Below are 17,394 nucleotides of genomic sequence, written 5' to 3' on the forward strand. Positions count from 1 at the left end.
AGGTCACTCCCCTTTCACTGTGAATCCAAACGCAAGAATGAGGAAAAAATTGTGTCCTTGCCGGCTCGAAGATCACCCAAGTGGAACATTATACGAAGCGGTGGGATTGACACAGAGACAGACAGTGTATAAATCTACTTTGGCTGCTGGTCTCCGTCTCTCCCGGCTCCATCTGTATCAAAGAGGTCTGCTGCAGACGGAGCGGTGTGTGTGTGTGTGTGTGTGTGTTTGTGTGTGTGTCTGTGTGTGAAAATCACAACATAATTTAGTCATGCCTCACTGCAGTTACTGGAGCTACATTTGGAATTTGATAATCAGCTGTTTATGTGTTTAAATATTAAAATACTTCCTCGCTCTACGTGATGAGCTTGACTAACGATGCTGCATAGAATTATTCATATCGCACTGTGTAACAGAAAGGCAGTGTGATCTGCTGCCTGTCCAACATTTTAATTACAACATCTGGATGCCTGTGGATGGATTTTCATCTTTTCTCTCCTTTTTCTGTTCTCATCAATACAGGTTTACGCTCGCTCCGGAGCTCCATCCAGACTGGATGCTGCTGCTCTTCTTCACACACACCCATCTCACTGTCACAGTCACTCTGGGTCTGCTGCTCATTCCGAAGGTAAATCTTCATCTTCCTCTGAGGTGTCGATTGAAAGTTTCTCTCTTCATTAATAAAGAGAACCAGTGTGTTTTCAAGGATGTTTCAGATGCAATCTTTTGACGCTACCCCTCCCTGAAACTTGAACCGTTTTGGCTTTGAGAGTTATAATTTGACACCAGCCTCCAATCCTGCTGCTGTGTCTGCAGGAAATGATTCAATATTAAAACAAGATGAGATTTATTTCCCCAAAAATATACTGAGGTCAAACCTCCCTTCTGTAAAGAGTTAGACAAGAACTTATCTATAACCTTATAAATGTGACAGAAGATACAACAAACCTTGTTTATGCCCTTTAAGTACAGTCCATAATCCATTTTGCTGCATTATATGCCACTCCATGCTGTTTTTTAAGCAAAATTTTTTTTTATTAAACTTTAAATGGGAAGTCACTCAACTTGCACAGAGAGTAAAGACCAACACAACGACATAAGTTTGATCCAGTGTCTTTAGTCTCCACCGCTTGTGCCTCTGTGACCAGCTTTATGCTTCTCTATCAGTTCCTGTTTGCCGGCACCCACATGAGAGATGACATAGCCTCCGAGGCGTACGAGGACGAGCTGGACATGGGTCGTTCTGGGTCGTATCTCAACAGTAGCATAACATCGGCGTGGAGCGAGCACAGCCTGGACCCCGAGGATATCCGGGTGAGCAGTCTCTCCGCGTACCGTTTCCTTTCTCACTCCATACCTTTTGAAACCGCCTAAAATACTGAGCCATTCCAGTTTTTTATTGCAGACACCAGACGAAATGGGCCATCTCAGTTCTATTAATGGCTGTGGCGTAAGGTCTTGCGACAGTCTTTGGGAAAAACGTACCAATGTGAGCAGAGATTACTGTTTGTCTGTTAGAGCTGAAGAAGTCTCTCTACCAAAATATCTGGGTGCCTCATTTCTATAATCAAGAGGTGGTGGTAATAACACGTGTTGACTAGCACTGATTGAAGGAGATGCAGGAACCACAACTAATTCAGGACCTGAGCTTAGAGGCTGTTTCAGACCTAACATTAAACACAGTCCGTTTTCTTGTTTTTTAAGCTGTTCAAGACTGTCCTGTCTTTGTTTTTCTTTCAGCAAGCATGTTATAATCCGTAGTGCATCATTTAACAACTGTTTGTAGTAATGTGTCATGAAGTTGTACTGCATGTTGTTTGTGCAGTAGAATGGCTGCTTTTTTTGTAACAGTGTTTAAAAGATAAATTCTTATTTTTGTAGTTAGAAACGTTGACATTTCTAGTATGGGCCATCACATTGAGTTTGATCTTTTGTTCATGTGTAGGAAGAGCTGAAGAAACTGTACTCCCAGTTGGAGATTTACAAGAGGAAGAAAATGCTGGCAAATAACCCTCATCTGCAGAAAAAGCGAAGCTCCAAGAAGGGGCTCGGTCGCTCCCTGATGAGGCGCATCACTGAGATTCCCGAATCTGTCCATCGGCAATGCAGCCGTGAAGACAAAGACGCCGGAGACCATGGGAGCAATCGCAACAGCATCTGCATGTTGAAGAAAAATCCTTTGGATACGAGTCATCAGACTAAACAAGCAAAAGAGGAGACGCTAAAAAATAAAGTTTTCTCCCTAAAGAAGTCCCACAGCAGCTACGACCATGTCCGGGATCAGAGTGAAGACTCCAACAGCTCATTGACAGAGAAGATGGAGGTGACCACAGCTGAAGGCTCCCTCCTGGACACACTTATGGGTAAAAAGATGGTCAAGAAGAAGTCCAGTGAGAATGTAAATGTACCCAGTGAGTCTACAGAATCGGTCCCTTTAGTGTGCAAGTCAGCCAGTGCCCACAATCTCACTGCAGACAAGAAACCCATCCACCCGAGAGCCTCCATGCTGCAGAAGTCCCTCAGTGTCATTGCCAGTGCCAAAGAGAAGACTTTAGGATTGACTGGAAAGACCCAGAGCACAGAGGACAGCAATAAGAAGACTCAGCCCAAAAGCAAAGACATGAGAGCAAACGCAGAGCCAGAGAGCGAATGCCAGTCCAAGATCCCCACCAGCCAGGCAACCAACACCACAAAAGGCATTATCATGAAGCAGTCGGTAACAAGCAGTCAGGCCACAGCTTGCCCTGATCCAGTCAAAGGTAAGGACCTCTATGATCTCTCAGAAGTGTGTCCCTGGGAGGTGGAAGACATCCCAACTCCGTCTGAGAACAAGGTGCAAAAGCACGTCTCCATAGCGCCAAAGGAAACCACAACAGTTCACGGCAGTAGCACCAAAGGAGGCAAGTCCCAGCAACAGAAGCAGAAGGCTCACGAGCAGTCTCCGTCAGGGGGAAGGCACTCGAAGGAACTTCAGAAGACAACAGCCGTTCGAGCAGAGATATGTCCATGGGAGGAGGGAGGCGAGACTCTGACCAGTCAAGCAGAAGGGTCAAAGCAACAAATAAGTGGTCTGTCCAAGGCCCCGCAGCCTCAGTCTGCTGTGGAAAGCTCCAAAACACCTCGGGCAGACATTTGTCCGTGGGACTTCGAAGACACGCAAAGAATGACAGAATTAGCTCGCTCTCCAGATACAGCAAAACAGAAAAAGGGCATATCTCCAGGGGATGGGCGAGGGAAAAGTATCCTTTCAGATCCACCCAAAGTGGGAACATCATTGCAGCTGCCACCGTCAAAAGCTGACGTATGTCCCTGGGAGTACGACAGCACCGCGGTGTCCCCGAATTCCGAGAGGACACCCAGTCCCTCGCAAGCACCCAAAACCAAGGAGTCACCCTCAAAAAAGAAAGGCGCTCCTGTCGCCAGGACACTCGAGAAAGAGAAAACAAAAGACGCTGATGACGAGAAAAGTAGAGCAAAAGCTAAGGACAAGAGTAAATCTTCAGAGAAACACGTGAGTCAACAGAAAATGGCCGAGGTCTGCCCGTGGGACGTAGAGAGTCATCAGGAGGTGCCGCTCGTTGAAAAAAGGAGAAGTGCCAACGTCGGGGCGGCCAAAGTAAAGCAGGCTGAAGTGTGTCCGTGGGATTTCGAGGACACGTCAGATAAAAGAGGTACAGACAAAAGTTCCCTGGCAGCGAAACAGAGCAGTCCGAGCTCTAGAGGTGGAGCCACCAGCGCTGCTAAGAAGGCAGACGTTTGTCCCTGGGACTTTGAGGATAGCACATCCAGCAAGAAGGCATGACACTCGACCTTAATGGACCACTGAAATTCTAGTTATTGATGTATACTTTTTTTCACTTTGAAGTGGTTAAATATTACCTTTTACTATTAGTACGGTGACTTGGAAGCAGAGTTGATGAAGTTCCACAAGTTGCCTTCCTTTCTGAGTTTTTGTTCCTGTTTTACTTATTTTGGTAATAAGTAAAATGTTCCAAAAAAAAAAAAAAACAAAAACAAAAAAAATAAACAAGTCATGATGAGCATTCCAGATTATTACAGGAAAATCCTAAAGATAAATCGTAGACTAATTATGCAACTTTTGATTCAGCCTTTCCACTTCTCGAGCAATGTTAAACATTTGCGTTCATCCTGTCGACAGGTCTCACGTTTTATTTCCTCTCATCGGCGCCCGGACTCAAAGGTGACATGGCAGTAGAAACGTGGTGGGAAAACATTGTGCATGAATAAATTATGGCATCAAGGCTGAGGTGTAAAGCAGCAAAAGTGAAAGCCAAAGAACAAAGAAACATTTGCAAAGAGGGATGTCGGTCTTGAGGCGGTGAAGGTAATTTATTAGCGTGCGTCCTTGGCACTGAGCGAAAAAAAATCAGTCTATAGCACTTTAGCCAGCTCCATAAATTCCAAATGGAGGACAGACTTTATCCTTCTTGTACATTTTGTCCTCCCATTTCTAACCTCTTGGCATAACTTCACTCCGGATATCAAACGCATTGACCAAACTCAGATGAGGTGTTTGTTTAGGTGAATTTTAATTGTAGTTCTCTGCAGATTCAGATGCTTCCAGGTCTGTAGAGATGTACTGTATGTGCCTAACTCCTAGCATTGTCTTGTATCAGCCAGAAGGGAAGCACGAGGCCTTCCTTTGGGCGTTTTGTGACGATTGATTATATCAACAGCATGCCCGGACCGGTCACTGGGAGGAGTCGGCCCTAGACGAAGTTGACGGCGAATGAGTACCGTTTTGTTTTTAATCGTGTTTTTCCAGATAATCTCTCAGTCCTGTTAGTGTGTTTCCAAAAGCTTCAGGGCAGTGAAGATTACATAGGAGAGTGTTGTCCACCTGTCCAGCCGTATGTGCAACGTCGGGCTGGAAGAATTCGTCGGGGAATACTTAACATCGGCTTCATTTGTAAGTCCAGCATGGTTCTTGATGTTGCACCAAGGTGAGTGTGTTTGTGTTTGTGTGTGTGTGTGTGTGTGCGTGTTCGCAAGTTGTTAATTTAAAGGACAAAGTGCGATGCGGAAGCTTGAAAAATGACGTACGAAGTCGAGTCTTGCCTTTCCTGTTTACAGTCCCACTGCCTCAATGAACGCAAAAAAGTCAATGAATTTACAAGTCACTCTGGTTGATTTGAACTTGGGTTTCATTTTCTAGTTGTAGCCATGAAAATTTGCGAATAGCCACACAGTTAACAAATACAAGATTTACAGGCATCCATACAGTTGAGCAGCATTTAACTATGCTGTGTTTTCTTAACTTGGCAAAAGCCATATTGACATGAGCAGCAACGAATTGCTTCACATGTCAATCTGGGATTTCACTCGGCAAATCCGTTCGGGGAGGAGGGACTTGCTGTAGAACTCCTTGCGTTCATTGGACGGAAGGACACAGTGCACCCGCCTGACCATGTTTGGTTTCAGCCAATCACTGCAAAGAAAAAAACCTCTTGCTGATCGTTTTTCAAAGACGCAATAGAGGATTCATCCAAAACAGATTTAATCGCTGTCGGGCTATCCATTGTTTTGACTAGCCATGTTAATATTATTAGCAGTCCGTCGCTTCCTGCTTCCGTCAAAGCTTCATGTCCCGCCCTAAACGACGCGTGATTGGTCCGACCGAAAAAAGTCCGATCCCGAGCACGCCTGTGTGCTCTGCATCGGTACAAGATGGATTCTCGTGGTGTGTGAGAACAAATACCGCGAGAATTCAGCTTGCCGGCAAGGTTAGTGTTTTTTTTATAGATTCTCGCGTGTTTTCCAGATTAACCCCTTGGTTTGCTCATGGTGGTGATGATCTTTTAGATTCACAAATCTGCTTCTTCATGACGATTACTGTGAGGTTTTAAGACTTTATCTGTTAGGTATTCACCAGTAGTATCGTACTCACCTGAATATTTAATTCTAGAGTCTTTCAAATATTTTTTTTACGCCTCTGAAAATAAAACCTAAGTCTTCAACAAAGGGAACTTTAATGATTTAAAGTAAGACCACTACAGGTCAAGTATACATCGGTTTCCTAATATTATTTATGCTTCGGCATTGAAACTAAAAGCAAAAAACAGCTGAAACCCAATCAGCTGTTTGGGCCATTAGCTTAGCTTCAGCTTTGTGCTTAGCGGTTGATGACGCTAGTAAACCTTTTGAAAGTTTTAAGTTTGTTTTGTGTTTTGCATCAAAATCTTCATCCAGCTTTTCCATCCCAAATTTAAGAAAAGAAAACAGACTTTGGGATTTTCCACTTCTCTTTAAAAACTCTGCTTCATGGGCTCTCATGAGAATCACTGGGACGTCGTCGCTGATTTAACTCTGTTCAGTTCCTCATGATTTTAGGTGATTAAAACCAGTGCTCGTATTCTCTCATCTGATGCAACACGATCAGCTTCTTGGTGTTGGTGCAAAATTTTGTTTGCCATGCGCACACACGGCAAGACCTTTAAAAAGAGATGATGCGAATTACATTTACAAGGTCATATTGAGGCCAAACAGTCCCAGGGCGTTTTATTATTATTATTTAATGTTGAGATCAAAGTTAAAATTTACTGAAAAACACATCAGATGTAAAGATATATTTTTTAAAGCTTAAAAATGAAGACGAAATAAAGTTAAATCTTTCCACGTATAATTTTTTTGATTTGGTTTTTTTCTCATATAATTTTTATGAAGTTAGTTTGTCTCAATATTGAGACTGCAGTAACATCTTTAGTTACCAGGTAAGACATTCTTAATTTTGATTCCAATTATTTTAGATTTATATCTGGATTTTTGCCTTTTTTCTGTTCTGGTTTGCTCTAAATTTTATTTCAACTTAGCTTCTGTTCTTCACGTTTTAACAATATTCTCATAATGTCCTCATTTCGTCTTTAATTACAACATTTTGAGTAAAATGTCCTTTGAGTTTATTCTCAATAATTCCACTTTCCAACAAAGAAAAAAATCTAGAAACAATCTGATTTATTTGGACTGGGTGTGATCTTGTCATTTGCGTTCGTCCTGCTGAGAAATGAGGTCCCTCGCCCCTCTGTGGGGCTCTGGAGTGAGTGTTTACCTTTCAGTGAGATTTATTATCAAGTCCGCCAATAAATCTGAAAAGAAATGAATTCAGTGCTTTGATGGAGCAGTCTGACTCCTGGATGCAGGATCCCTTATATATATATATATATTTATACATGAAGGGGGAGAATTTTTAGAATTTCGTTTAATTTCAACCTGACTTAAGTCACTGCCGCATCTGATTTGACTGCCCTGGGTGACGATAAGTAACATGCTGCCTCTTTTGTCTTCTTATGAAAGTTATTTTAAAACCAGATGTGAGAATAATCTCATGCGAGATTTTGTGAAAGAAAAAAAAAACAGACAAAGAGAGAGAGAGAAACACAACCAAAACAAGCAATATTTTAAGACATTTTCAGGCAAAGATGGTATTTTTCTGGCATGGAAAGATATTTTTATGATTTATTTTGATTTGCAATAAATCTGCCCCATTTCCAGACTGAAGACAGCGAGTGCAGCGCCCCGCCAGTGAACTGAGACAATGTGGCACTCGTCCTCTCCGTGAATCTGCTCTGTGGTTTGATTTGCAGTTTCAGATCGTGTGCTTGCTGTGGGGTTCCTCGGTTGAGTCAGTCCATAGCCGTCCGTCCGTATCCAGTCGTGTGAAACATAACCAGTGTCTGTCACTGTCTGTTTCTCTGGAGATTATCGTAATCTGTCCTCATCAGTCGGTGGAAGTCTGAGCCTCAGCCCCGTGCAGACCCAGACCGTTGTCTTTAGACGATCCAGTTGTCCCGTAGCTCTTCTGTCCACCGATCGGCTCTCGACCATGGTGCATTTTTCGTTGGCTTGCTGCTTTTTTTTTTTTTTTTTTTTAATTTCAAACCTGACTTTTACTCTCTTGTGACCAAGCCACGTCACATGATGGCAAACACAAATACTACTATTGCTACTATACTATTCAATGCTGTAACGTCGTAAATCTTGCTCTTGTGGCTTCTGCATGAATTCAAGAAATTAGTAGAACCGATGTTTCACTGCCCTTGATAGAACAAAAAAGAAAAAAATGGATCTTTTATGGACTGTTACAAGTTGTATAGTGAGTGATTCTGTCCCTAAACCACTGTATTATGTGCTTGTTATAACTATTGCTCTATGACAAGCTTATAGCATCAATATATGGGAACATTTGGTAGATTTATATTGTGTTATATTGTGATAGCATGTACATAAAAGATACCTCCTCTGCAATAAATATTTATATGAAAACTGACTGTGTTTCCTGGTTTTAAGTCTGTTTTTCCTGCTCTGTCTCGTCTCCGTCCCACTGGCGGCCGACAAGCTTCAAGATGCATTTGTGCTGAGCCGTCCTGCCTTTCCCAGGTTTGTCTGCTTATTGCCCGTGTGGACGCGCAGCTGGACTTGAACGGGCTGTGAATATGCACGTCTTGGCCACTCTCCTGGAATGCTTTTATGGCTCACTGTGGTCTTTTTGGCCGGCGATCGATGGGACGCTGCGCAGGAAGCGGCAGACTGAAGGTGGTAACGCTGACTCCAGACGACCACACTGATATTTTCTTCATTCCAAAATAATTATAGGCCAAAGTGAAACTGTTTATTCCTGGGTCAAATGAAAGCCAACACCTCCTTAATAAGAGGTTCTCAGTTAGTTATAACATTGTAGGGGATCACATTACACCTTCTAAATCAATTCTTAGTTACCCTCCGCTGACATTAAAAGGAATAAAAAGCTAAAAAAAAAAAAAGGAAAAGTCATTCGACTGACCTCCAGATTTTCCTGTCTGCTTCACCTGCATTGAAGCTCTCCACCTGCCCCTTGTTAAAAAAAACACAGCACCCCAGTGACTGATACCTCGCTGAATATGGAGGCAGATATGCAGCCAAATAAAAGTGCAAGCGGCTGTTGTGTAAAGCAAACATGTTAGCATCGATTCCTGTTTACAGAGCACTCCGAGAGCCTTTCTAATAAATAGAAGATCAATACAGGCTGCTGCAGGGAACAAAAATAGAGAAACATTAGAGCAGAAAACAGTTAACTATGATGAATAACCTGTGACGCACAGATACAGAAAGTATGGCTGCGCCCGATGATATTTATCACAGTGAGATGATGATGTGCAACATCCGTGTTATCATGAAATATGAGCGCTCTGTGATCAGAGGGTTTTATTGAAAAATGAAGTGCTTAGAGAAAACACTTAACATGCCTCTTCCTTGTTGATTCTGAGCCTTAAAGTGGTTCTTTTTTACATGAACAATGAAGAAAATGATGATGTGTAACCTGAAAGATAAGACACTGAGTAAATTCACTACTGCTAGGCAGCAGGCAAAGGATGAATAAATATCTGATTTGTCAAGTAGTCATGAACTGTAATGTCATGTACAGTACATTATATTACAGTACATTGCTGTACTGTTAACTTACTAACAGTGTTACTGTTGGATGGAAGCACTTTTTAATAAATGAGTTTTATGAGGCCGTGTTCATATTGACATTAGTGTTTTAGAGCAGCCTTCTAAAGGCCAGAAATTCCCTTAACTTGCTTTCAAAATACACTTTTCATTTGCCAAATCCTTCAGGTTTGGGATTGATCAAGTCGAGCTTGACTGTTTGACGCCTGGCTCACCTCCTCGTGTTGAAGTGAGAATGACCGTTAACCCCGGTTTCTCCCAACGCGGTGTGAGCTGATGTCTGAATATGGATTGATCGAGTCAAGTGTTTTGAGACTGCTTCTGTGGTTAAATGAGCTATGTAGGTAAAATTTATATTCATACAGATGGATCATTTCATTTTATTCGTAAGTTACATTTATTAATAGTAATAAAAAACATTTTAAATGACTGAAATACTGAACATTTACTTGGTTTTCTGTGGATTAAGTTGTTTTCGGGAAAGCAGTGTCCTCCCCTACAACTTGTCTCCCGTGTTGAAACAACAAAATGTCCATGTGTTCGCCACTCTTTGCTTATTCCAGGGAAAAAACAATAAACGTGACTGTGTTATTCCTCCGATCCTGGAGGGGCAATAAGAAGAATAGTTTTACAACTGATGTCATGAAGTTGATGCTGAGTCTGCCGTCTCGTTTTAGATGTGGACCTTCAAGGAAATTAAAATTCCAGTTGCACATAAAGTTGGATAGACTGGAGACATCGCTGTGCTTCAGTGTTTGCTGTTTTGAGCGTATTTTATTGCAGAGTGATCAGACAACATAGGAAAGGAGACAGGTTGAGTCAACGCCAAGTCCTCCATCTGATTAAAACACAATGTCATAAACATGAAATAGTTTTAAAAAAACATAACTCGTAAAATATTAAGATGTGAGAAGTTATCCCATCACAATAAAGTTTCAAAGATCCTGCAATACAAGAACGGCGAGCAGACATTAGACTTTAGAAAAGCTTCATCGAACAGCGATTTTAAAGTCATGAAGCTAATCTGAAGTCATTCAGAAAATAAAGTTTTGACGTCGGAGTTTGACTTTGTGTGTCGCAGTTTGTCTTCTGGTGTCGGCGTTAGTTGGCTTCACGGGATGGGGGCGCACGCAGTCTGGCGTGGCGTGACTTATTTTTAACTCTCAGACAGTGATCGGTGTGTGAATCACGGGCCTCTGTGGCAGGGCCATGTGGGTAGAGATGGACGGCGGCCGGCAGGAGGAGGAGGAGGAGGAGGAGGAGGAGGAGGAGGAGGAGGAAGACGGAGGGGAGATGAGAGGAAGCTGATCGCTTGGCACAGGGCAGGATGCTCCGCCACTGACTCATCTGCCTTTCAGATGCAGGGACGGCCTGGAGGGGGGGTGCTGCCGGGGACTGGTGTCGTGGTGTGGACTCATGACTCATCCAGAGGGGGCTGCGTGTGTGTGGCGCTGGAACTGAGTGGGAGACGTGCACGAAAACATGGATCAACAACCTACCTGTCCAGCACAACCACATCCAGCCGTCTCTCTCTCTCTCTCTCTCTCTCTCTCTCTCTCTCTCTCTCTCTCTCTTCACGCTGCTGTTGTCCCTGACAACCTCAGACAGACTTCAATGAACAGGAATTGTTTGTAAAGGCTTTAATATCTGTACTTTTACAATCAAGTTTCACAATAAGCTGCACATGTGTAAACTGATCACCTAAGCTGGAAATACATTTTAAGAAGTCAAAATAAGTTTTAAAGAAATAGTTCGATCTGAAATCTTTTCCGTGGCACGATCATCACTGAATGGGATTGTTTTGGTGAAGGCAGAGCTGAGCTGTAAATCAAAGCTCTGTCTTTACTGGTCTCTCTAAAATTCCCATCCTCTCCTACAGCCATGAGCTTTGGGGGTCTAGAAGCAGAAGTGGGAATTGCAGGATACATAGACTGAAAGAAAGGACCTCACGGGACTGCGTGGGAAAGAAGGTGAATGACATTAGAATTGCGTTGTTGTATCATGCTGTGTCTTCATGCATTGCAGCATGTCATTTGACACTGGATCATATTATATTGTGTCATGCTGTATCGTATTGTATCATATTGCAGTGGATCGTCTTATATTGAGTCCTGTTTTATTGTTTTGTATTGAATGAGATTATATTGTATTGGATGATATAATATTCTGCCATGCTGTTGACTATTTTATCATCTCTGATTGTGTTATGTTGTGTTATGTTGCCTTGTATTGAATCATATTGTAATATTATCTATTGCAGTAGATCAATTTGTATGGTGTCATGCTGTATAATATTATGTTGTTTCATATTGTAACATAACACATTTGCATTAGACCATATTTCATTTGGATTTTCGGATTATATTATATTGCATTATACATCGTCACATCTTATTTTCTCTTGTTATAATGGAGCACACTGTTGCGTATAATGTTGCATTGTTTTAGACTGCTCCATTTCGCAGGATGAGAATAAGAATGTCCGCTCATTTATTTTTCATTTACAACCTTGAGGCCCGATTGCAGCGTTCAGCCTCAGACCAGTCCGCAGGTACTCGACCACGAGGCCTGGAGCCTCCCTCTGCTCTGCTCTCCCACTCGCTGCTCCCGGCCTCGACGTGGCGGCGGCGGCGTCACTGGAGGAGGACCCGGCCGTGTGAGCACCTGTGACTCACGGAACCGCGTTCCCGTTGCCCTCCTCCACCACAGCTGCGCCGCGAACCACCTCCACAACTGGAGGGGAGGAAGGCTGCCAGAACAATCTGCACTTTAACACCCTCTCCATTCAGCATTCAGGTGCACGCTCACAGCTCAATTACTGACGCGCTCATGCATGCGTAACATAATTAATAGGTTGAACAATGAGTAATTTCATGCCCCCGTCACAAAATTGTCCTGATCTGACTGCGCGCCGAGATGAACAACTGGAGACTCGGCTTGCTAAACTCCTGAGGGTGGTGTCAACCTGAAACCGATCAGCTGTCGGCACAAACTGGAAAAGTGGAAGACGTCCATGAAGAACACTTTCAAAACCAAAAGAACTGCATTTTATCATTTCACAGCGACTAAGTGAAAGTCTTTTTCTTAGTCCTTTTTCCTCTTTTGAGCATTTTAGCCAAACAGATTCTGCGCGATTCTTTTCACTTTACATCCAGTGGAGGGAAATGAAAAAACAGGAAACTGCATATTCTCCAACTAAGAGGTGTAAAAAACAGTATAGTCTTTTGTTTCTCAGACGCTGTTTGTTCTAAAACATGTTGTTTCAGGTTGAATACATTGAATAATGCTGTTTGATATGTATGTTGAACCAACAGCAGCATATTGTTAATATAGTTTTTTTTTCTAAAATGGGTGAAACAGTTTAATATAGAACAAAAACATCTGCTGGTTCGGAACTGGAAAACATGAATTGTTTTAGAAAAAACATGAGAGTGAGTCATTGATGAATTCACAGTTACAGTAAACGACTAAAGACGTAACAAAAGCATTTGAAACAGGTAAGGTCATCCAGTAAATGTTCTCAGAGCAAAGACAACGAATCAAGACTGAATTTCTGCTAAATTGTGAATCAACCAATTCAAGTTGGAAAATAGCTGATAGGCAGAAGCATCTTTTGTTATCCATATTATATTCCGATCACACTGGAATAATTTTTACTTCACACTGAAAGAAACAACCTATCTTTCACAGACATGAGCTAACTATTGATCTGTTCTCCATCTGTAAAGCCATGGATTCTCTTTCCTGGTGAGATCAGCTTTTACAAACTCATAGTTGCCCACAGAGTTGTCTCTAATGGTGCAAAAGCGTGTCTTTTACAAACCGCTTTCTTTTAGCATCCTGGGAAAAACTCCACTTCATGCTCCAACACGTTACTTAATTTTCTAACTTTATCCTTCCTGTTGGTCGAATGTAGAAATTCTACACATTAGAGTCAGGAAAAATGTTTTCATGGTTATTTGAGACATGGAATTTTTTATTTATGATCAAAATGCAAATTGTAGATTAAAAAAATAGGTGTTAACGAATGACAGATGATGATGATGGTGGTTAGCCTGTCAGTCAGTCAGCTGATTAAAATGCACTGTATCTTTTGCAGGTGAGTTTAGTTGGGGACATGTCCAACTGTTCAGTGCTTCAGTGATTTTTACATAACTTGCTGTTCAATATATGAATTGTATGTAGATACAAGAACCTGTCTGTCCTGTCTCCTTCTCTTTCTGTCCCCTCACCCCAACCGGAATAGCAGAAAGCCGCCACCTCTGAGCCTGGTTCTGCAAAGTTTTCTTCCTGTTAACAGAGAGTTTTTCCTTTCCACAGTCGTTTATGCTTGCTCATGTGGATCTGTTGGGTTTCTCTGTAAAAGCGTCTAGAAACGACCATGTTGTAATTGGCACTTCATAAATAAAGCTGAATTGAATTGTATTGAATTCTCTAATAAGGAGCTTAAAATTCAAAATCCACTTCAGGTGTTTGATCATGAATGGATCAGTACATGTCCCGGTTCAGGTAGAATTAGTATTTAAACCATCCTCCTCCTCATTCCGTTCACATCTTGACACCATGGGATCCAGACCACTTCTAAATACAGTCCTGATCAACAGGGCTCAACAATGGAGGCTTCAGTTCTGAGACGAAGAGTCCACTGAGCTCAGAGGTTGAACAGAGAGACTGGACGAGTCTCAGAAAGACACTGGTGGCGGCTTCATTGTGAGCAGTGGAACTGGATGATGGATGATGCTCAGCTCCAGTGAGACGCTCCAAGTGAGACCAATGGGAACTGTGAACGTCAGTGGAGTGGTCTACCTGCAGGGCACCTGAACGCACCACCCGGCAGGCGGTCTTGATGGACCAGGACCAGCTGGACCCAGTGGGCCTCAGTGCTGCTCTCTGATCAGAGTGGTTTGGTCGTCTTGCTCCCGCTCCATCCTGACACACAGAAACTTGTCCCGCTGATACAAGCGGTGCATATTTTAATGAGAACAGTGGGAGCCTGAACCGAAACAGACTAACAATGGAACAACACGTTCCACGAAACAAACAAACCAACTCCCGACCTTTCCTTACCCCAAATGAGACGAGCCTCCACTTGGCACCTATTCATATAATATGATTGATTGCACAAAATTATCATAAACCCAAAGGGCTAATAGGCAATTTGTCTCGCTGGCTGACAGGACAAGGCTGCTTCTGGCACCTCGCTGATATCCAACGACAAACTTTAGATAACGGCTCGGGACCACCAGGACACTGTATTTTTGGAGATGACCTACACGATTATTGGCAATCGATGTTGTTATTAGCGTCACTGAAACCCGAAGCTGTCATTAATCACCGGACCCCCTCCTCCACAAACACGCCTCGTTGGATATTTATGAGCCTAATTATCCAAGTCAAAGTGTGGTGGAGACGCACGGTCCTGCAGAATGCACGTTCACTGGAAATTATCCTGCAAATTAATTACAATTACATCAAGCGGATTCACAAGTCGGTTTCTTGAATCTCAGTGTGCAAACACTGGTGTTGCGTTGCAGGAGGAACGAGTGTGTTTCCTGAGCCCTCCCCGGGTGCAGTACTCCCCTCACGCCGTGATGAACTGCTGGGACCCGCTGACACCTCGCTCCCAATTAGGGAAGCCCTTCAGCCCCTTAGCAGAGAGCAGAGGCTCGCCAAGAAATACCCCTTCTTGCTCCTGTCAGACAAACAACTCGGCCATTTGGGGGACACACATATGAACACACACACACACACACACACAGGAGGACGCACCGCAGCTGTGAGCAGTGTGTTCTTGCATCATGAAGACCTGTGTTTGGATGTTTGCAGTCCTGTTCATTAATCTTTTCCACTGGAAGTGAGGACTTTGATAAACTAACATTAAATCTATCTAGAGCCTAACGCGCTTCGCTGAGTGGACTCTCCCAGTGAAAGCATGCAGGCTTTGAATGTTTATGGAGCTCTCCTCTTCTGCTTGTAAGCCGAGAGTAAATGTCACCCTTCTAAAATGTCCGCTCCGTGATTTATTCCCCTCTTTCGGGGCTCTTCATCGCACTGATGATGACCACAAAGTGGGCAGTAGTCGTGCCTCCGCCTCGTTTCATGCACACGTGGAGGCGACACAAAGGGACAAAGGCTGGTCCACTTCTCCACTTTCCTTTTTACTCTGCAGTAGGTGCAAAAACATGGTAGGTGCTTCTTTGACTCCTCGCCATTACACGCCGTCATTCAGCCGAGTCGGCTGCAGCTCACACACAGCTGCACAAAGCCCAAGGCCAGGACGGCGATGAGTCACAGTCACACAAAGCCTGCTTCAATGAAGCAAACACTCATTCAGGCTTTTTTTTTTTTTTTTTCCTTCTTCTTTAAAGGCTTTGATTTGACGTCACTGGTCTTAATCACTCAATTATGGCAATTTCCAGAAGGTAAGTGTGCTTTATCCTCGGCCTGTTCTGCCTCCAGGTAACATGCAGGCAGCTGATTGATGGCGGTGAGCAGGCATCTCTCAGGGACCAATGTGAGATCATTCACTCGCCGTTAGTCATTCACTCGCAATCATTTGTGCCGGGAATATCTGATTCATACCGTGTGCGTATTGTGCAGTTGTGCCTCAGTTGCAGTTGGAGCGCTGTGTGGTCTCCTCCTCTGTGTGGAAGTGTTTGACCCGGATCCCAGCAGGCATGCTCACTCCAGGTCAGCTGATGCCCGTGGTGAATTATCCCGCAGAGGTGGGGCAAATTCATTTTGGACCTTTGCAAAATTCAACGATCCGCATATGAATAAAACACATGACTGTGATTTCAGAGTCAGGGTCAAAATAAATGTCCCACTGCACAAATTACCCAGAATGCAACTCCACTCCACTATCAGATTGACCATCACCTCCTAGTCAGGCTGGTTGACTGGTATCAACCAATACAAGTATAGGCACGTGGTGACACTGACTGACCAAGAACAGAAAGGAGCTTCAGTTTACTTTGTGTGATATTATTAGTCACAAACAAAAAAGTGTCTTGACACAAGTCAGCTGTGAAAAGAGTGACTCACTTCTGCCACCCACTGCACAGAAATACCATCACTTAAAGCCACCTTTAGAGAGACATTATCAGGTCGATATGAATACAGAAAACATTAAAATCTTCTAGATTTGGCTCCGATAACTACTTAAACTGCGAAAAAAAGAAAAAAAAAAGAAAAAAGCTTTAGATTTAAGTTCCTGACTTTTTTTTAATCTTTAAATAAACAAATAAATGATTAAAGCATTCCTCATTGCTGCTGCCATGACACAGCCACTAGAGGTCGCCATAGATCTTCATTTCTGGCTTCAGTTCGAGCAGTTTTCTGCATATTAGAATTTACATATCATATATACTTTCATTACAAATCTCACCTTGTTATATCATATTAGTGGAATAAGAAAAAAGAGATTTTTTTTTTTTGCGCTGGAATGAAGAATAGTTGCAAATGTGAGAGATCAGATGTTTTGCTTTAGTTCAAACCAATGTGTCTTTGCAGTGTAATATGGCAGATACAGCATCCAAACTCTGAGGCAGCTGTTTGCTCACGGTCTATTCATCCAGCTTGATCTGCAGAAATTAACCTAGCTTTGCCCTTACAGTGGTTGGTGGCGGGTTATCTCTTCTATACATTTTATGTATTATCCTGAGCTCAGAGGTTCAGAGAAGACAGAGAAGCATCCGCGACCCTCACTCAAACTGGTCTCAGGCCTTTAACAAGAGATTTGTAAAGAATACTAAAGAAATGTGGACATTTCATTGACAGTGTACAATGCATGCTAAAGGTTAAATAAAATTTTAGGTTTTAGATTTCCAAGAGACAGCTGGGACACGCATGAGGTTCAAAAAGCAGATTTTCCGTCTAATTTGAGATGCAGGTTACATTTAAATCCAAAGAGAAAAGTCAAGTGATACTTAAAAGCTCCTTCACACAAGA

The 17,394-nt window shown here is 42.9% G+C and overlaps 2 protein-coding genes across 3 annotated transcripts in view; both read left to right on the forward strand.

The window, feature by feature from the left end:
- Positions 1–3,985, forward strand: part of gpr158a (G protein-coupled receptor 158a) — a 55,900-nt gene extending 51,915 nt beyond the window's left edge. The window contains exons 9-12 of one of the 2 annotated variants that reach the window (XM_030099284.1): positions 523–628; positions 1,168–1,314; positions 1,406–1,489; positions 1,946–3,985. In XM_030099284.1, coding sequence (XP_029955144.1) covers positions 523–628; positions 1,168–1,314; positions 1,406–1,489; positions 1,946–3,802 — 2,194 coding nt within the window. In that variant the 3' untranslated portion in view covers positions 3,803–3,985. The remainder of the gene's footprint in view (positions 1–522; positions 629–1,167; positions 1,315–1,405; positions 1,490–1,945) is intronic. The other variant, XM_030099285.1, reaches the window with a different exon arrangement.
- The window catches only part of LOC115394103 (zinc finger protein 45-like), a 1,173,573-nt gene that overhangs the window by 1,026,223 nt on the left and 129,956 nt on the right, over positions 1–17,394 (forward strand). The window lies entirely within an intron of this gene.

The sequence above is a fragment of the Salarias fasciatus genome, chromosome 9 (assembly GCF_902148845.1).
Source record: "Salarias fasciatus chromosome 9, fSalaFa1.1, whole genome shotgun sequence".
NCBI lineage: Eukaryota > Metazoa > Chordata > Actinopteri > Blenniiformes > Blenniidae > Salarias > Salarias fasciatus.